The sequence below is a fragment of the Excalfactoria chinensis genome, chromosome 4, assembly GCF_039878825.1.
Source record: "Excalfactoria chinensis isolate bCotChi1 chromosome 4, bCotChi1.hap2, whole genome shotgun sequence".
NCBI classification, from domain to species: Eukaryota; Metazoa; Chordata; class Aves; order Galliformes; family Phasianidae; genus Excalfactoria; species Excalfactoria chinensis.
This window is the reverse complement of record NC_092828.1, coordinates 24,550,995-24,571,738: the sequence shown is the minus strand read 5'-3', so window position 1 is coordinate 24,571,738 and position 20,744 is coordinate 24,550,995. Positions and strand designations below refer to the sequence as shown.

General features: G+C 43.0%; 1 protein-coding gene across 2 annotated transcripts in view; it reads left to right on the top strand.

Annotated features, from left to right (window-relative positions):
* LNX1 (ligand of numb-protein X 1) overlaps positions 1 to 20,744 on the top strand; it is a 57,908-nt gene that overhangs the window by 23,201 nt on the left and 13,963 nt on the right. For both annotated transcript variants that reach the window (XM_072333972.1, XM_072333973.1), the window contains exons 2-5: positions 3,726 to 3,967; positions 5,439 to 5,594; positions 14,432 to 14,634; positions 15,998 to 16,369. In XM_072333972.1, the coding sequence (XP_072190073.1) occupies positions 3,726 to 3,967; positions 5,439 to 5,594; positions 14,432 to 14,634; positions 15,998 to 16,369 (973 nt within the window). The remainder of the gene's footprint in view (positions 1 to 3,725; positions 3,968 to 5,438; positions 5,595 to 14,431; positions 14,635 to 15,997; positions 16,370 to 20,744) is intronic.

Below are 20,744 nucleotides of genomic sequence, written 5' to 3'. Positions count from 1 at the left end.
CTCAGACAATGTGTCCGCCGCAGCTGCGTTGAAACAAAACAGTACCAAAAGACGACAACGATGGGAGCGAGGTCAGGAAAGAGCGGCGCGACATGGGCGGGGACCGCTGCTGCTCCGTTTGCTTGTAGCACAGCACGGCTGCGTGCTGCTGCTGCTGCTGCTGCTCCAGAGCCGCTGCCAGCCCCTGTCTGGACAGTCAGCTGTGAGCTGAGGAGGGCTGGCCTGAGAAGTGGCACGGACAGAAGGCAGAGCGTTTATCAGAGAGAAAAGGTGTTATATTTTTATCACTAGGTGTACATTTTCATCACTAGAAATGAAATGTCTGTGAAGTTTTCCCTTGTTTGCCTTAATGTTTTGCCCCTGCATCCACCAGGGTGATGGAAGTCCTTGGGGTCAGCTTCACTTTGCATCTCTTCTTGCTCCACAGTGTGAGTTAGGGATTTTGCAGGGGAAATGCATCCTTGTTTTAAAACTGCTTCTTTCACTTGAATTTGCAAATAACTTGGAAATGTTTCTGTTGGCTGTGGGTTTGGCAGAAGCTTGTTTTGATAAGCAGTAAGACCGAGTTAAGGCAGACATGTGGTTTTGGATCCCTCGCTTCTCACTTGGGATGTGCTGCCACTGGGGATGGGACCACAGGACCCCTCGCATTCAGAGCCAGGCACAGCCATGGTAAGACCTGCAGCTAAGTCTGCTGCGCCGGGTGAAGGTTCAACAGCCACTATGGCCTTCCAAGAACAGTTTGTGGGAGGCTTTTTGCAATGTAAGATCAGAAGGGAGCCATTATACTGAAGCTGTTTTGGCCTGGGTTTTATCAGAGGCCATGGAGTAAGTGATCAGAGCTGTGGCTCCAGTCCCCCCTGGATCTGCTGCCACAGCAGGAGGGAGCAATTCTTCCCCATGCAGAGGATAACCATCACGCAGCCAGTACTTCAGATGGCACGTTGCTGCTTGACAAAAGAGCTTGTGCAAACAGAAGAAACCAGTTTCCGAATTTCCCATACACACCTAGAGACACTACTTGGACATCATGGGCTGTACTACGCATTTTTCATGTCTGTTTTTATCTCCCACTTTTGGCCTTCAAATCATTTTGATATCAGGCGGCTGCGTGGAATTATGCTCTGTCCAGAGCAACTGAGAAGGAACATAAATCTGCAGTTCACCTTGGCCACCAGACAGCACTGGGCTCACTCTAGGGCTGCCCCCCGTTAGTCAGGTATCCTGCTGGGATTTCCATCCCTCTCTTCCAGCTGTAAATCAGGCAGCTGATTAATAATCACAGTGAGGGAGATAATTAGTAGTGGCATGTAGCTGTTTTATGGATCTTTCTTTTCTGGGAGCCAAACCCAACCATATGGAAAAATGTAGCTGAGACACTATAAATATGATTCCACTTAGACAGTTGTCTCTTTCTGTTTTCTGTTATCACAGCAGTGTCAGCACAAGGAAAACAATGAAAGTGAAGAGATGCTGTTGCAGATTTTATTACAAGTTTGAGGACTTTTTTTCGTTCTTCAAGGACATTGTGTTAATCTGAAGAAAGAAGGCTTGTATTGTGTTCATTTATTCCTGCCACAGTTATTTAAGAAATAGATTCAGTGTTTATGCTTGAAGAGCTTTGCTTCTCTTTTAACTATTTCTGGCAGAATTAGAAAGATATGCTTTGTGTTTTGTGTCGTGATAAGTTGTCTTCTCCAATAAGCCACATCTTAAACTCTGTCAGTCCTCTCTGCATTCAAAGGCTTCTCCTGCAGTTGGACAGATGCTGGTGACCAGGTGTCTGTAGCACAGCCAGCAGCAGCAAGTGAATATTTGCATGGAAAAGTGAAGTCTTCAGCCGCACCGAGCAGATGGGCACCCATAGCAGCTGGACCCTCCAGCTGTGCGTGGAAATCTTTGCATGAAGCCCCTTCTGATCATAGAGCCATAGAATTATCAAGGCTGGAAACGACCTCCAAGACCATCTATTCCAACCATTTCCCCACCACCAGTATTCCTCCATTATTCCTCATCCCTTAGTACAACATCTAAATGTTTCTTGAACATCTCTGGAGGCAGTGACTCAGCCACCTCCCTGGGCAGCCCATTACAGCACCTGACCACTCTTTCAGAGGAGAGATTTTTCCTAATATCCAGCTGAACCTCCCCTGGTGCAACTTAAGGCCCACTCTAGTCTTGTCCCTAGTTGCACGGGAGAAGATGCTTCATGCTCATCTTCATGCAACCCAATGAAAATAATAAAGGATCTGCCGTTTAGGATTCATTCACAGGAATGACTCCTCAGCAACAGCCACCAAATCTTTACTGGCATGGAAAATAATACAAGGAGAATATCATGCCTGTCCTTTTGGGTGCAAGGTGCTGGTGGACATACAGCTTGATAGAGCTCAAGCAAGTGGTGAATTTAGACCTTGTTTATGGGAGAAGGAACTGCAATGGGGGCAGGAGGGCTCCTCCCTTCCTTTTCACAGCCTTGTCTTGAAACAGATCTAGTTGATCTTTTGAAATAGTCAAGCAACTCTCTTTTCCACAAGGGAGTATTTTCTTTTGAGATGTGTCTTTTTGCTTATGAAAGGGTTTAGAAATAGCTTCTGCCACAGGCATTCCCATCCAAAGCTTAAAGCATGTACAAAGCTCCCACACAGCTGCATCAGTGTGATACAGCTTGGTTTTTTTTCCTCTGTGAGAGGGAAGTTATCCAAAGTGGTATGAGGTAAGTGATGGTAAATCATAATTCAGTGCTTTAAAAGTTAATTTAATTCCCTCTTAAAAAGCAAATACTGTAAGAGAATTTAAGTCACTGCTCCTAAGCTGACATAGAGAGCTCTGCGATTCATCCTCGTCTCATCTTTCTGTCCCAGGCACTGCTTCCATAAATCATCTCTCTCCTAAGACCTCTACTCAGCATACTACTTTTTTTCTGACACTTAACCCATTAGCACTGTGTACGGTATGTATTATGCATTGCCTTTTGTGCATGCCATATATTACGAAGAGCTTTCTATCCCTAAGGATTTCTGCAGCTATTTCTGTGAGTTTGTCCTGCAGGGTATTTTTATGAAAGTCATCAGTTAGCTTCTGCTATGAAGAAAGAGAGAACTGGAGCAGCAAATAGTAGGCCGAGCTCATTAGGTCATGATAAAAGGGTGGATTCTTTTCTAACGTGGTAAATGAGGTTCTAGAGGGTGCACAGGGCAGGAGGAGAAGTCACAGGTGCTGTCTCCTTGGGCCACTCTGTCTCTTTGGTTGTTTTATAGCCTTAATTAAATATTGAACCAAGAAGAGCACTGCGATCTTTAATTTGCTTGGAGTGATGGTCTTTAGGAAGTCTGAGAAGGGAATGCCGTGCATTGTCCCATTCTTGCTGTCTGGGATGAGCCCAGAGCAGACAGCTGGGGTCACAAGTTGGTTATTTCTGGGAGTATAGTCCTCGCCATCAGAAATGGAGGATTTTATCATTTCTAAAGCCAGGTCAGAATTTAGGAGCTGGAATTCCCTGGAATTGTTTTAGAACCAGCCTTGAGATTGGAGAGGACGAAAGAGTGTGGTACCAGGCTCCTGTTGTCACTGTATGGTGACCAGGCAGACTGGCCAGAGCGCAGGTCAGGGTGACAGTCACATTTTGCATTCTGAGTAATTCCTCAGAACTGGCCAACTGCCATAATTAGGCAACATTTCAGTACAGTTTGTGATCACGTCTCCTTTCCTTACCTTCTCCACAGATGCAAAGGAGCATCCCACTATGGCCTTACCAAGGAACGGAAGCGACGTTCCCAGGACTGCTCCCCAGACCGCAGCTCCAGCCTGGCAGTAGCTGCTCTGAGCCCTGAGCTCTCTGCAGCTGCAGCCATAGCCTTAATGACCGACGAGCCTGGGCTGGTGAACCCAGCCTTCAGCCCCACCTCGGAGGACAGCCAGTCGGGTAGTGGCCCCAGGGACCTGCACAGCAGCAACCACAACAGAAGTAAGGACCCAAACGGTTGGATTTGGAGCCTGGTGGCCTCTTTCAGCATCTGTTTTCTGTGAAATGCGTGTTGGTGGATGATGTTGTTTTAAATGGCTTTTCCAAATGGGTCTTCACTGACCCAATATATTTCAGGTGAAAAACAAATTTTTTTATCCAGGGGCAACATTAATCTGAAGACTTGCACACAGGCAAACTGCAGGCCTTGAGAAACATTATTAGGCAAGTTAGCTCCTTTGGGGTTTGTGAAGTGCCAGGGAGATGGTGCAACAGTGTCTTCAACAAAACATGGTGGCCCAAGTAGACCCTACAGACTATGTGATGGGCACCTATGCAAAGATCTTTTGGGTACTGTGTTTGGCTGTTGACAAGTATTTACAGTAAAACAGATGATAAGAGGTTTCTGGGAGCTTGGGGAGTGTTTGCCAGACTCCCAGAGAGGTGCACTTCAGAACTGTTGTTCCTGCTGAAATAACAGCAGTTAGGAACAAGATGCTCCTTACCTTGTTTCTTCACCCTGTGGCATAGCATATCACCTGGCTCTGATGAGCACTGTGATTGAAAAATATGGTTGACACTGAAGTATTAACAGTGAGGTCAAATCTTGTATTTGTGTTCTCTGAAGCCAAAACTGTATTTCTTAAGCTTCGTGTTGCACCAGCTCTGTGCTGGGAGAGTGGATGTAGGGCTGAAGGAAGATTAAACGAAAAGCAGCTCTATTCCCTTCCATGCATACAGCAACAGAGGGATGGAAAGGGGGCAAGCAAGAACATCAGGATGAAATTAAATCCCACCAGAGTTTAGAAGCTACAGTCTGGTTTGGGGGAATGTTGTATTATTAGATTACAATGTTTGGCGAGCATGAAGAGCTCAAAGAGAGAGCAGCAACAGCCGTGACGATATCTTCAGTAGGATAGAGAGTGAAATGTTTTGAAACTATTATGATTTTTCTTGTATTGTCTTACCCAAGTTAGAAGATGTGACTTAGTAGATCCCTCCCACCTGACAGTCCCTGAATTTTTGTCATCAAACTGCTGGCTATTGTTGGCAGACTGGAAGCACTGCAGGGTTTTGAGGCAGTAGTGGATTTTTACTCAACAAAAATTTTCAGCAACTTCCAGATTTTTTTGGGGTGGGGGATCTAACTCACGTGGCTTGAGAAGGGCAGCATTTCTTCCTCTTCTATCAGTCTTTCTCTGGATTGGTGCTGATTCTGCCCTGACCAAGGATTATTTTCTCTCACACTGCCATGCTTGCAGGTACAGATGTCTGCATATGGCTGGCAGAATAGACAGGAGAGGTGACGGTGCCAGGGTGTGGGACAGAGGTGCGATAATTGTACCTCTATACATGTTGTTGGAGTCACAACACCAAAGTGTTGCTGTTTGGCTCTGTTATCTGCTGAAGGATGCAGAAATGATGTTGGTCTGGAGCTGCTGAAACGTATTGATCTTTTTCCCCGCTGTTGCAGCTCGACACTTTGAACGCTCCACTATAAGAAGCAGATCTTTTAAAAAAATAAACAAGGCATTCAGTGTTCTTCGAAGGACAAAAAGTGGAAGTGCGGTTTCCAACCAGGCTGACCAGGAAAGGGAGGCTGTTGGAAACTCTGCTGCTGGAGAAGAAGGTAATGCATTGTTCTGCTTGTGTTCTCACTTAAATGGGGCAGGGGACCCTATGCATTTTGGAGCTGGCTGTCCACGGTTGACATGTATTTCATTTTGTGGCTGCACATGATTAAAAGGAAACTGAGAACTCAACTTTTCCTTATTTTAAAAAAGCTTTTAGTGATTGCAGGGAAGAGGAAGGCGGAGGTGTGTGGGACCTCATGTAGGGTTGTGCTGGTAACTATCCACGTGTGACAGTTGATTCAGTATCTAAAGCACAGGATGTGGGATTGAGCATCTGGGACTTGTTACTGGAGCTGCTGCTGATTTGCTCTTTTGGGTCATTTGGTCATTTAGTTCAAGAGATTTTGCCAGCATGCGTGTGTTTTCCCCCTAAAGCAAACATCACCGTGATCACACATTATGGAAATCTCGTAAGTGCCTGCCAGTAGTTGTGAACAACTAGAAATTACCAGTAGAATGACAGTAGGAATGAGTAAAGCACTGAAGTTATCCCAGAATTTTTGTAGGGTCCTTGGTGATAGATTTGAGTAGCCTCAACCAGGTGAGTGATGAGGTAAGAATGCTCTGCTCTCAGCTGGGGGAAAAGGCAAGTTGCTCCGACGTCTGTCAAGGATGAGGGTTCTGGCAGGCAGTAACACTTAACATTTGGCATTCTCAAAGTAATAAGCAAATGTTACTAATTGCTTTGGATTGTAATTACAAAGCCAACATTAGCATTTGTGCATCAAGAGGAAGTAATGATAGAGTGGGAAACATCATCTTAATCAAGGCCCTAATTGAGTTCATTATTCCTCTATCTGATGCCTCAGCACCTCAGCTCTCTTCCCAGATAAAAAATCCAGGGTAAAGGCTTTAAGAAGGCAACGGAGTCAACTCTGTTTTGCTCTATATGTCATGCTGTCATTGAAACCCACTGAAAATAAGGACAAAATGATGCCAAATGCTGTGCTTAGGCAGGATTATTCTAAAGTCAGAGACCAGTGTTTGATATCTCTTCTGTTTTTCCTTTCTTGTTGCTTCAGAGGAGTTCCACAGAGATCTTGTGTTCCCAGTCATCGCGATCCTTGTCCAGATTCTTGTTGATGTAACCAAAACAAAGCCGGATAATTCAAAACTATGAAACTTTTCCATAAAAATAGTGCGATCCTGCTTCTTGACCTGGAAATGTAGTTAATAACTTTACCAAATATTTTTTAAAGATTCCCTGGCAAAACTTCATACATAAGTTGCCTGCTGCCATCTTTGAGGAAATAGGTATTTTTCACATTTGTTAGCAACAGTTCATCCACTGTAATCAAATCTTGCCCTTCTTCAGATACAGTGAAGTCCTGAATTTCTCAGGCTCACGCTTTACAAAAAACAATTTTCAGGCTCAGGCATGGAAAGTTTTCCACATAGGCTTATAGAGGACATTGCTAATGCTTGGTTTCAAGTCCAGAGATCATGAGGGGATCTGGACGCCAGCAATACCTGGGCCAGTAACCCAGATGGTAACAGAAGTAGATGTGAAGGCAGCACTGGTCTTTGTATTTCTAGTAGAATGAAAAACACTGTCTTCTTTTTAAGGGATATATAATGGTCCCCTGGAGGGACACTCTCAGTCATCCTGTACCTGATTCTGCTCGTGATGTCATTATTCAGCACCAAGTATGGCTGTAAAATTCCAGATATATTCTACTGCACTGGAAAAACCAGGTAGACATGTAATTGCTTAATGAGCAGTTACTCTTAAGCATGAGCTCATAAAAGCTGGGTACTCAAATGATGGTATTAATTACATATGCAAAGAATGCATTTTGATTAGGTTGTTTTGGAATTTGGTCTTTAAAAAAACACAAGCAAGTAACTCACAGCAACACACATATAACTTTAACAAGGATCTCTGTTTAGTCCTTTGCAGCAGGTGCTTTGTGCATCTCAAAGGCACTCTCTGTTTCTTCTTGTTGGAAGAAGAAATGAATATACTTCTTTCTGTAGCAGTTATCATCATCCTGCCAGCTGGGTACTTGCTTTCTCCTCCAGTTCTGTATGTTTTATTCTATTCCTGGATTTTTAAAACCCTCTCGTTCCAGGCAGTCTGCAGTTGGACTCCTGGTCAGAGCAGTTCACCAGTAAAGGATAGCTGCAGTCTGCTCTGCAGTTATTTAATACAAGTCTGCCTGTCCCCCATTTTTAGACTTTCGTCATCTCGGTTCAGGTATCTCTGTTTATTGCATTTTGCCTCTATTTTGTTCAAAAGAACTGTGAAAGCAAAAACTGTAATGTGTACCTGTGTGTTGTCCCCAAAAGCAGCAGCAGCCTTGGATTTCTGCTGCCACATTGATTTTTTGCCCGCTGCAGCATGTGGAAGTGCCTCTAATATGAAGCTGGTATCTCCACTGGGCCTGTGCTCAACTGCAGTATCCCTGCAGGGATGCAAGGCGAAAGTCATTCCTGACAGGGGAGGGACAGCATCCACAAAACCATGATTGGACTTAACCTAAAAGATGAATGTAGTACGGGATTTGGAAAACTCCTTTGCTAGCCCAGGACACTGAAAAATATGATATCTATACTGTGTTTCTAATGTAATTACAGCAGGAGAATAGTTACAGTCTAGTGCTGTCTTACACCTGCAGCTGGTATGAGTCCTTTGCTGTGAAAATGACTTCATGATTTCCATTTGCTGCCCATGGTTTGATTTTTATAGACATGTTTTGGATTTAAGTCATCCAGACTTGCTTTGTTTCTCTGCCTATAGTGATATTTTCAGTAGAAGAGTGTTCACTGTCCAACCAAAAGAGCATGTTAAAAGTGTGAGCAGTGAAAAGAAAATGTTTAGGTGGAGAAGGGCTTAAGATTTTCTCATTTTTAATTAAATTTTTAAACCTGATCATTTGTAAATAACCAGAGAATAATGGCATTCATGGTGGTAGTGTTGTAGTATGGTGTAGTGTTGTGTATGGCTTCCCAGGTCTGAAGTAGAGGTTAGGGAAGTTTGAAAGAGATTGTTTCATTCTAAGAAGTGAGGGACAGTGACAGGGACACCCTTCCGGCAGTGATGCATTTAAGATGTGATATCTTCTGACTTGATCTAGTAGTGTAAATGACCTTGACAATCTAGTTAAATGATAAAATATCTCCGAGCAAAGACTGCTCTGGTTTTGCCATGCTTATTTGTATCACTGTTCCCCTTGTCTGGCATCACACTTTAAATTCACTTCCAAGAAAGATTATATATATACACTCTTTACTCACGCTGATCTACAAATACAAGTTGTAAACCAGCTAACTCTTTAGGAGGAAAAAATTTGAGAATGCAATTGCAAAACCCTCTTTAGTGTAAAAGGGAGCTATACTGCTGGTTTTCAAAATCAATCATCGGTTCCATTTTGCAGTCAAGTCATTGTAAAATAAATTGAATTTATGATTGCTTGAGGATGTCAAATGCCGTTCAAAGTCAGCCTAATTCTTCTTAGTCCCAGGGCTGGTACGGTGCTACATCTGTTATTGCTTTGCAGCAGTCAAGACCAAGGCAGCCCTGGCAGCACTGGCAGGCTCACAGAGCAGACTGCTGTTGTGTGGGTGTACCTCCCTCCTGCTGTTCAGTTGGAACCCAGCTGTGTTTTCTGTGTGTGTATGTCTACATATATATGCATATGCATGTGCAAGATAGATATTATAAATACTTTGGTGTTTTGGAAAGGCACGTGAAGAAAAAGGAGGTAAGTAAAATGCAAAATGCTGTAGGTGCCAGGTCTTTTTCAGCCATTCCGTGGCAGTAAGACTTCTTAAGTGAAGAAAACAAAGTGACTTTCCCAGCCCCAGGACAAGACAGCATCAGCTCAACTTTCACTCTAGGAAGGCTACATTAGCTCTGTTCCTGTTTTCCCAAATTTGATTCAATTGCAGTTCCAGTTTCCTCAAATGGCTGCTAGAAATATTACACAACTGGTTGAAAGCACTCTGCCCCCAGGATGGTGAGCTGGACAGTATTCAAATGGATGACACTGGCTCTGTAGTGTTTCCTCCATTGCTGATAGGTGAACTGACAAACTTTTCCTGATGTAAATCAGACAGCCACAATTCTTGAGACAACTCTGTGACAATTTCATTTTAGTTCTTTCAGTAAGAGGAATATCCAGAAAAAATGAAAGACACTGCAGTTGGCATTGCCTTCTACCTGCCCTTTGTGTCGGACCAGCATCCCTGGAGAATTAATGGAATGAATAACACTGCTGTTCTCAGAATGATGGCAAGCCATTGGGAGAATGAAATGCTAACTGGAAATTTATTGGAAAGGAAGAGTTGTGGAACAAAGCCCCACACTGATTCAAGTGATGCTCACAGACATGCATATTTTTTCCAATAATAGTTTATGCCTTTTCCATTTAAATTGTGATGACCAGGTGCTTGAATGCTTGCTATCCCTGCAGATATATGGATTCAGGGAGGTGGGCTGTAGGCACACAAAGCTCTGGGGACTCCAGCCAGCACTTTCCATCAGCCAGACCTTCTGGTCTGGGCAAGGACTGGCAACGCGAGGCAGAAATTGTGCTCACAGTGACCTTGGATTGTTCTGGAGTCAAGTGTCATAGCAGACACACTGAGCAGAGCTGTAGGGATGGAGGCAGCTGTTGTTCTGATGACACTTTCAGAAGGAGCACAGTGCATGTAGAAATCAGCTGAAACCCAAGACCTGGAGGAACACTTAACATTAAGAACTGTAAACTGTGGGGCTAAAATATTAAGTATACTTAAAAGTGCCTATTACAGTCTCACTGCTAATGTACTAATAATTGTGTGGTGTCCTGTGTATTATCAGACAAGCAGAATTTAATGGGTAAAGCTGGCCTCTCCTATGTTATTTGTTACTCTGATGGAAATACTGATAAAATTTCACTCTAATATAAGGAAAATATTGCCTGTGGAAAAAGCACAGAGAATATTTCTGAATGCAGATGACATTTTGTTATTATTGACAGATTCAGAATGCTCCATACCAATCCCTGCAACAAAAACACAACACTCGGTGGAAAGACCTGCAAGAGTCACCAAAAACAAGACAGAAAATTTACTTCTTTCTAGATTCAGCAGCGCTTCATTATTTAAGGACTGGAAATATAAAATGGTAAAGAAAGGTATGCAATACTCCAGGGTTTTCCTGCTCTGGAAAACCTGGTCAAAGGGAACTAAGAACTTTAATTGAGAGCTGGAAAGAAAGGGTTGGAAAATGGGGTCCAGCCCCACAGTAGGGTGCATGCATGTGAGTGGTGCAAGCTCTTAGCCCAGCCGGATCCCTCACATTTGGTGAGACCTGCTGAGTTCCCTTTTGCTGTGGGTAACCAGGTGCTGGAACAGGGCTCATCTCTTCTGGGGACAGTGCATGCGTTACAAAATGTCAGGTCAAAGACTTTGTTTCCAAGTGCAGCATTTTCTTCAAACAGGCAAGGTAGGTTTTAGTGAGCTTCCATGCAATATATGCAGAGTGTTTGATGGAAAAGCTATCTCAAATTTCATTATCCAAAACATTTGTATGTGTGTATTTTATACATTCAGTTTTTCAAACATCGTTTTTAAAACAGTCAATTGCCTTTTTCTCATGGTAATCTAAACTGTTGATTCTGCAAACATCCATGTGTGTGTCTGGGTGGAAAATAAGAGGCAAATCTATAATGAAGATATCAGAAATTAAGTGGTCATCCAGTTATTTTGATGTTTGACTCGTCTGAGAAGAAAAAGGTACAATTTGCTAATTCTATTCAATAAAGAAAACAAATAAATCAAACCTAGGAGGTGAAGCAGTATATCCTATGAAAAGAGGAACCTGGTGATTTGCACACTGGCAAGAAAAATGCTGTGGGAGGATTTGTTTTGTCAAAGACTGCACGCTTGAGAAGGAAATCAGTTATTAGAAATTCTTTCAATGGGTCTACGTAAAGTCATATTGAAAATAAGCCAAATGCCACTGCAGTACTTACTAAACCAGTTAAAGCATTGCTCAAGAATCATAGAATCATAGAATTACCCAGGTTGGAAAAGACCTTGAAGATCATCAAGTCCAACCACAGTCTAACCATAGTACCCTAACTCTAACAACCCTCTGCTATATCATATCTCTGAGCCAAAGAAGCAAAAGAACATATGTAAGTATCTTACGTATGTGATGGGTCCTGTTCACTGCCACATTGCTCTGGTTTTTTTCTGGGTTAGTTAGAGACTGATATAACAGGAGTGTATCAGCAGCTTGTTCAATCTGCTCTCTGTAGTCAAGAAATACCTAATTCCTTTAGAAAAAAAAAGATTGAAGTATAGGAGAATGAGTGCCTAAGCCAAAAAGTGCTATTTGTTACAACCTGAGCTGAATCATCATGCAGCCGGAAGTGGGAGCAGTTCTTCTAGAGGACTGTTAAGAGCAGAGAAGAGCAGACAGGGATTGCAATCACAGAATCATAGGGGTTGGAAGGGACCTCTAGAGATCATCGAGTCCAACCCCCCTGCCAGAGCAGGTTCCCTACAGCAGGTAAGCTTGCAAAATATATAGAAATATTTACTTCTTCCATTTTCAAACAGAGAAGAATACTTGAGGGGCTAGGTTATTATTTGTAGTTTACTTATGTAAACCCTTAGAGCTACCCTGAGAGTATAAAACATGCATGGGGACAAAGCCTTCAGTGATTTTTGAAGAGTACTTGTGTCATCTGGCCTTAAGCACCTCGTTGAGCCATCACTTAATTGGGTTTGTCTTATATAGCATTGAAGGGAGTTCAGCAGCTCCTTTGGGAGGAGAAAATTAGGCATTTGGGATAGAGGCCTGCCTTTTGATGGCATGAGTCCACCTTCAGACAAGGAGGAATCAAACTACAAACTGGGCAGATAATGTTCAGAAAGTATAGAAGTTTACACACAAGGTGCACAACGCACCTTCCTGTTCTGATACTTTAAAGTTGTGTGCAACTCTGAAGCAAATCAGTACAGCTGCAGAAATCACTACAAGAGAGTAATTAAGTGAGCATTGGATATTAGGTTGAGTACGGCTGTGTAATTACCTAGATAGATTTTCACTGCCTGTCAACTCTGTATAAAATCAAAAAGTCAAAGTCTGTGCAACCAGTAGGTGCTTTTTACAGACGTGGAGGAAGACAGCTTCCCATTTCTGAAGATCAAGAAGTGGTAAGGGATTCATCGTGGTATCTACTAATGGTTTTGTTTTCCTGCTCTTTCTTTCCCCTGGATCTCTCCTAGGAACTTTCGGTGCCTTTCTGGTTTGTTGCCTGATAATTCTCTAGTAGGAAATACTTATTCTATCGCTGATACTGCTCTATTAATTTTCATTTAACAGTTTTCTGCTGTTCAATTGCAATTGCTGTAATTTCATTTCTGAAATAGACTATTGAAAAAACATTAGCATTTCATTTTTCATACAGGTTTTCACATAGATATGAACTCTAATACTAGAAATTCAAAAGCTTTCCATCACGTATGGGGGGCACAAGACACTTAAGGACTGATGTGCCTATACTAGACAGCTCAGTAGTGAACTTTACTCAATGTTGAGTTTTTAATTGCCCAATACAAGACAAATATGCCAGCTGAAAAGTAGGGCTTGGAATAGTACACAGTCCTCTAGTACATTCTAAATGAAAAACAGGATCCCTGCATACAGTTGGTCCTTCTTCCTCACACTCAGATTGCCAGTGCCAGCAAAGATCTTCCCTGGCAGATGAGCAGTCAGCATCATTCCCTTCTACCACACAGGTTCACAAAATGTGAGAAATCTTGGGAAAATAGATTCGTGCAGGGGAGCTGACTGCTTCTGAGAGTAGAGTGGCTCATCCTTCGTGCATGAAGAGTCCAGTTCAGCACAGTGTTGAGGTGTCTGGGTTAAGCACAGGACAGATCTGTGAAAATGCCACTCGGTCTGTATGGGTTTATTCGAGGCTGTGGGCAATACTGTGGAAATGTCACCTCCTGCATCAATGGCAGCAGATGCGTGCTCATTTGAACTCACATTTCTTAAGAAGGTTTAGGATAAGTCTGTGTTAGATCCACTAGGGTTGCCTGGCCAGCAGCAATACTGTTGCCTGTGTACCTCTTTGAAGATCTATCTACCTGAATGTAAATTCCCCTTTCTTAACATACACTGGTTTTCATACAGATCCTTTGCAGTAATAGCCAGATATTCCTGCTTCCTAGTCTTCCAGGGTGATGTAAAGAGGATGATGTGGTAGGGAAACTGCTGTTTGCTTTGGACTGGCAAAGAAATTTTGCCTTTCTGTAAGCTCAAGGTAATAAAATTAATAATAATAATAATAATAATAATAATAATAATAATAATAATAATAATAATAATAATAATAATAATAATAATAATAAAAGCTTCCATGGCTGTTACAAGTCTTGGATGCAAGCAGTGAGGAAAGTCAGCAGCACAGACCACCAAGGTTTGTTGGCTTGTCTATGCCCATATTCCCTAAGGCCTGTGAGGAGCTGTGACCTGGTTCAGAGGGGTCTCTGGTGGCTAAAAACATATTTTGTTCCCTTAAAATATTAGCACACATAACTGTTTTTTTTTTCTTAAGCTCATTTCATCTGTCTGGATTCTATCAAGTGTTTGAGGCTGTGTTTCGAGGGGGGAAAAAGTAGAAAGGAAGCTTGAATATATTCATTAAAAACTATCCCTTCAAGTTCACTAAAGCAAACACACATTTCCTTTGCTCCACACACAGTATATATCATATCAATGCATAAAACCCAGTTTGGGTAACTGACAGGTACTTGAAGTGGTATGGCGCATGTTTTTATGAAGCAAAGCCAAGATGTCATATAAATACCTTACGATGTACCTTTCCAGGTTTTCCCAGATTGTATCACCTGATTCCAGATGGTGAAATCACCTGCATTAAGATCAACCGAACTGATCCCCATGAGAACCTGGCCATTAGGATTGTGGGAGGCAGTGAGACTCCTTTGGTTCACATTATTATACAGCATATTTATAGAGACGGAGTAATTGCCAGAGATGGAAGATTGCTGCCTGGAGACATGATACTAAAGGTACAGTACTGTGGGAGTACGAGATAAAATTATATCCTAACAAAGAGTCAGTATAAATTGATTGTGAGATTTGCAATGCTGCCTCTGTGTGTGGATGGAATAATACGTGCAAGAAGAAGTCTGGTTCCTCTGCATGCTGTGATGATTTCATTCATCTCAGTTGTTTTCATAACTCATATTTGTTTGCATTTCCCACTCAGTGATCAGGCTTCTCTGCTTTCTAGCCAAGCATGGTAGATCCAAAATGCATTGCAGGATGAAGTTGGCATGTCTGACCCACCAGAATAAATGTTTTCTTCTGAAAGTAGGAGCAGGGCTTTTTTGACCTACTTTTGTTTGTTTGTTTGTTTTTGTGTTGTGTTTTTTTTTCTACTGAGCTGTGAATTTGAATCTCACTTAGTGCAGTTTCCATTGCCTCAAATCGCACTTCCACCAGAGGAGGTGACAGGGGCCTGGTCAGCTTATGTGCTGTGTGCATCAGCACCGTACAGCATGAGGCACTGTCTGCTCTGATCTGTGAGAGCTGCCCCATCAGCAGCCATGGGTGAAATCTCTAGGAACAAACAAATGAACAGCACTCAGGTGTTAGCCATTGGCTGCTACTTCTGCTTCTAGAGAAATGTGTAACAGATGAGCAAGAATTAGAACAGATGGTTAAAAATCATGTATCTTGTGAGCAGTGGCTCCAGCAACGAACAAGAATGGCTCTCAGCAGCCCCGTTGATTTGGAGCTCTGAAAGGGTGCTACGTTACAGTAATGTTTCAGTACTTGAAGAAAGGCAAATCTTTGGTAAATCCTACCTGGAAAACAAAACACAAAAAGCCTGATATTTCAGTGTGGTTTCTAAGCATGAATCCCTGCTAAATACCCAGCACTTCTGACCTTCTGCTGGAGGCTCTTTTCTCCATTTTAATTAGAGGTTCATTAGTGGGGCACTTCTTTTTTTCTTTCTGTTACTATAACAGCTGAGAGATAATGAAGAGAAACAACTGGAAAGTGGTGGGAGTGGAAGGAAGGTTTGGCAAGGTGATCTGAAATCAGAAGCTAGTGGAATAAAACCAAGATATATGAAAGGATATTGGAGCTTGGGGGAGAGCAATAATAAAGTTGAGAAATAACAGTTCTGTCTGGAGACTATCCGAGCTGAGAGAAGGGGGGGAAAAAGGCAGAAAGTGTCTGTACAGAGCGTCCTTTCTGTGGAGGAAGGACTCTTTTGCACACAGATTTGGCCTGCTGCACCACGCTGTTAGGAGCAGCGCATGCCACCTCATGTGAAGACATCTGTGTAAACAGAGCAGCTGCCTCCATGTCAATTCAAATTGAATTGCCTTTCTGCCACTGATTTGCAGCTCTCTCTTCCAGGTGAACGGCATGGACATCAAAAACGTGCCTCACCACTACGCCCTGTCCATCCTGAAGCAGCCCTGCCATGTGCTGCGGCTCACGGTGCTCAGGGAGCAGCGGTACCGGTGCCGAAGCAGCGGGCTCAGCCTCGACACTCACTGCATCAGGGATGACAGCTTCCATGTCATTCTGAACAAAAGCAGCCCCGACGAGCAGCTAGGGATAAAGCTGGTTCGCAGGGCCGACGAACCCGGTGTGTTCATCTTCAACCTGCTGGATGGAGGAGTGGCAGCCCGTGATGGCCAGCTGCAGGAGAACGACCGGGTTCTGGCCATTAATGGGCATGACCATCGGTACGGCAGCCCGGAGAGTGCAGCCCAGCTGATCCAGGTCTGTCACCATGGCTTTGGGCACTGTTTCTGCACTTGGTAATAGCCAAGTGATGCAATTTCACCATCCATAGTAATGGTGCTGGGCACAAGATTAATAGATGTGCATTAAGGGGACGGAAGATGTGGCAAACTTCCCTTCCCATCAAGGGTGAGAACTGGTACCTCTGAAATCTCCCTGGTGTCACTGTGGGCACAAGGGTGGATATGTGCATGTACCTCCACATTATGCCTCCTGCAGTCAGCTCACTTCAGGGCTTTGTTACAAGAAATAAGTGAACATAAATCTCCATTTCCTTTACTCAGAGGGTGTTGAGGCAGACAGGCTGCCCAGAAACTCTGCGGATGCTCCATCTCTGGAGGCCTTCAAGGTCAGGTTGGATGGGTCCCTGGGCAGTCTGAGTTGGTGGGTGGCAGCCCTACCAATGGCAAGGGATTGGAATTGGGTGGGCTTTAAGGTCCCTTCCAATTCAAACCATTCTACGATTACATGAATCTATGATATACTCTCTATCTGCCAAAGTGCAAACCAGCCTGTGCTCCAGTGTCACAGAGTCCAGCAGGGTCCTGACTCCCTCCAGGAAAGATGGGAACAAACTAGAGATGTCTAAGGCAGCCACTAAAATGTTTTGGCATGAGCATCCCAGCATAGGTGATTTCCTTCAGGCATGTCATACAACTGAATGGACTCCATATACCTTGTGGATATTTCTTGCCTAAATCCAGCATTAATTCAGATATTTTGGGAATGAAAAATAAGGATCTTGTTCTGCAGTTGTTATAAATCTCAATTTAGACTCTTATGGTGAACCAAAGGGGTGCCTCTCTGGTGCACTTAACAGCCTTGGCACAAAAGTGTCACTGTCTTTCTCAGCTACGGAATCAGTGAACTTCTGCCTAACTTCCCCTCCAGAACCATTTTCACTGAATTTATTTCTTTACAGCCTACTTTTTAGAAAACTTCAACATAAAAAGCAAAGCCAAGGATCTTTTGTTGCTTTTCTTTCTTATTTATAGTAGTCGCTGTACTTGTGCAACTTTACATTTCATTTAAAGGGATGCATGACGTTCACATATTGAAGAATTTCACGTACCTGAATATGACGATCTTGAATCAGGCTGGATACTCCACATTTCAGGGGGGTATAATCAGGGTAACGCAAGTCTGGCTGAAAGAATCTTTAACCGCAATGCATTTTACGGCAAGTATTCCCCCTTTAGCATGGATTCACAGATGGCTGTGGCAGACTTTCATTGAAAAGTTTATGGCATAGGTAAAGATAAAGCCATTAGCTTGTCTTCATGCTGAGAGCAGGGCCTCCCACTCATCCCGAGCAGGCATGTCCTGCCTGGGAAGCAAAACCGCATCCTTTTGCATAACGCCAGTTGTTGAAATTCTGGTCCAGCATCTTTCTGGATTACGTTATGTAGATCACTAACTGGGAGCAGAAGGCAGCAGTTGGGGGATGTTAAATTCTCCGAGGGGAACAAAGTCGGGAATGAAAACCTTTCTAAAAATTGGTATTCTTGGAACAGTTCTTTATGGCTACAAAACAAGGCAACAGTGCCTCATAAGCAAAAAACACATGTAGTCTTGAGATGAAATGGAAAAAATGACTCAATGAGACCATTCACACACAAGCGTTTGAAAACACTACCCAAGTTCTTATTGGGTTCCAAAGAGTGGATGTTATTTATAATAATGCTTGAAATGCATACCAGTCTCTGGGAATTTAAACAACATGCCCATCAAAGGGGAGACTCAGGTTTCCAAACAGCCAGGATTGCGCTGATGTGAGCTCTATGAATCACATTTGTCTAACACAAAATTCCTGGATCCTTTGTCTCTTTTTGCCATGTTTATTCATCAATTATCATTTGCCTTTCCTGTTTCCATGCTATGCCAGAGAAAAACCATTATACTGAGGCCACAAATGTTTTACATTTGCTTCCTTCATGGCATGTTTTACTTTGTCCTCCCATTTCTTGACAGAACCCTGTCAGCTGAGATCTCAGAGCGTATCACTCTGCACACTGAGGTCTTCAAATTAACAGTGCTACATGCTTCTAAGACATGATTGGCTCCTTTGAAATCAGAATGAACGTTCACTGATATGATAAAAGGTGGTAGTGGTTTATTATGCCAAGTACAGCTGGGAAAACTTTAGGGTTCTGCAGGGTCTGATTAGTTTTGACCACTAAACAATGAATAATTGAGAAAAATCTGATTCTCCTGGTCTGTAGTGATTATATACATCAGCATATGCAAAGCGGTTGTTAATCAGGAGATTAGGTGTCAGCCTGTTTAGAAGCTCAGTCACAAGAACTGAAATGAAGATAACATGTACCTGCTAATTAAGAATGTACGCACGTCGTAACACTTGGGATCTTGCTGCTCTCCGTCTGCCACATCATCTTTAGTCACAGTCTTGTGTCAGATGTGGCACTTTTTGATCTAAATAACGTGATGTCCCACATCTGTTTCATGTGGGTGTGACATGAAAATGATCAAGGTACCAGAAGAGTGGGCAGTTGTGTGAGGACATCAGCCCTATCTGCTCGGTTGGGCCAGGCTGCATGGCTGCCTTGTTCCCAAGTGACTGCTTGGAAGCTGTCACTGTATCCCTGCCTCCCTGCCTGCTTGGATGCAGCCATCTTTGTTCAGAGGTGTTTCTTTGCAGCCCCTCAGTGCAAGCAGCTCTTTTGGCTGCTGTTGTGTTTGAACACTGCACCTCCAGCAGCACTGGGTGTCACACAGTACAGGTAACTGGAGGTGTTTCAGGATGCTTTCCCTATCCCAGGGAAATACCTGCCAAAAGCAGCAGCAGAATCAACCTGGCACAGAAGTGACCTTTAGAGGATTATAGGCCAAAGCTTTGCAGAGCATTCCCCAGCCTGTGTTTGATTTGCTTTGACCATAAGACAGATTTTCATTCTAGTAGATTTTTTCCATTCTTACTTGTATTCAGACTCAAAGCAAACCTTACTTCTTTAGTTCTTGCTTCACTATGAAGAGCAGAGAAGGAACTGGGTAAACCAAGCAGTAAAGGGGAAGGAAGGAGGGAGAGCTCAGGATGAAGCAGCAATTAATATTCTAATCAGTAGAAACAGTAGTGGGTTTGTATATGGAAGTATGTAAATACAAAAGCTAACCATCTTGTTTGGATAACTCTTCAGAACACTCTGGTCTGGACTTCTGAGAAATTACTCATCTTGACTGACCTGGAGACAAATGTGACATTGCAATACTCTTGTTGAACTTCTGTTAGTCGGTCCTCAGAGAATTAGTCACGTTTACAACCCTCCTCTAAATAACCAACTTTGAGACTAACCATGTGGCAGCAGATGAGCTTTAAACAGAAGCTGCATAAACTGAAGTTGTTTGTTTTAAAGAAAACTGTATTTTTATGGGGTCATATGCCCATAGGAGATTTGGTAGTGTGTTGTTCAGCTACGTTTTGGAGTATCCTACAAACTAGAGACCCTGGGGTAGTTTCCTTTCTCCCAAGAGACAGAAGCCTACTTCTGAGTGCCAGATGAGTACCCAAGGGTACTGGTAAAACTGTTTGGTAACAATAAACCCAGCAAAAATACCTAAGAAGTTATTCTAACATATGTAGGTGTGTACCAAATGATATACTATGAAGCTGTGGAGATTGCTAGTTTGAAACCTAGCATCCCCCAATTTAGTTCAGTTAATATATAAATATATATAAATATATAATAAATATATATATATATATAAATAGTTCTCAGTTAATATCACTGAATCCAGCTGCAGGAAAGGCAAACTGAACTATAAAAATGCAAATCCCAGGAGCCTCCCCAGGCTTCTCTTGGTTGTCCATGAGAGTTTTGATTTCAGTACTGCAACTGGATCTGGGGTTGGTTTCCAGCCGCTTATTCAGTGGCAGCTTTCCTTGGAGCTCCACCCAGAGAGCAGGAGGTAGCAAGCACTGGAAATGTGGCACCTCAGGAGCTTCAGAGATGCTTGACGGGGTTTCCAAATTAGATCGTTGATAACAACCCATGCACAAGAAGACAGGACTCCCTCCGGACCCAGCTCTTGAGAGCTGCTCCTACAGGCCTTTAATCTAGAGAGAGGACAGATTTCTTTTATATTCTGGGTATGCTCCTAGAGCTTTCAGGCTATTCCTACATTTCTAATGTGTTAAAGAGCCGTTTGGATGTGGTACTCAGGGATATGATTTAGCAGAGGTTTTTTTAGAGATGGGGTACTGGTTAGGCTGCGGTTGGACTTGATGATCTTCAAGGTCTTTTCCAACCTGGGTAATTCTGTGATTCTGTGATTCTCTTCAGCTGGGTCAATGATAGAAAAGAATCACCTGTACACAAAATCAGTAAAGCCAATACCA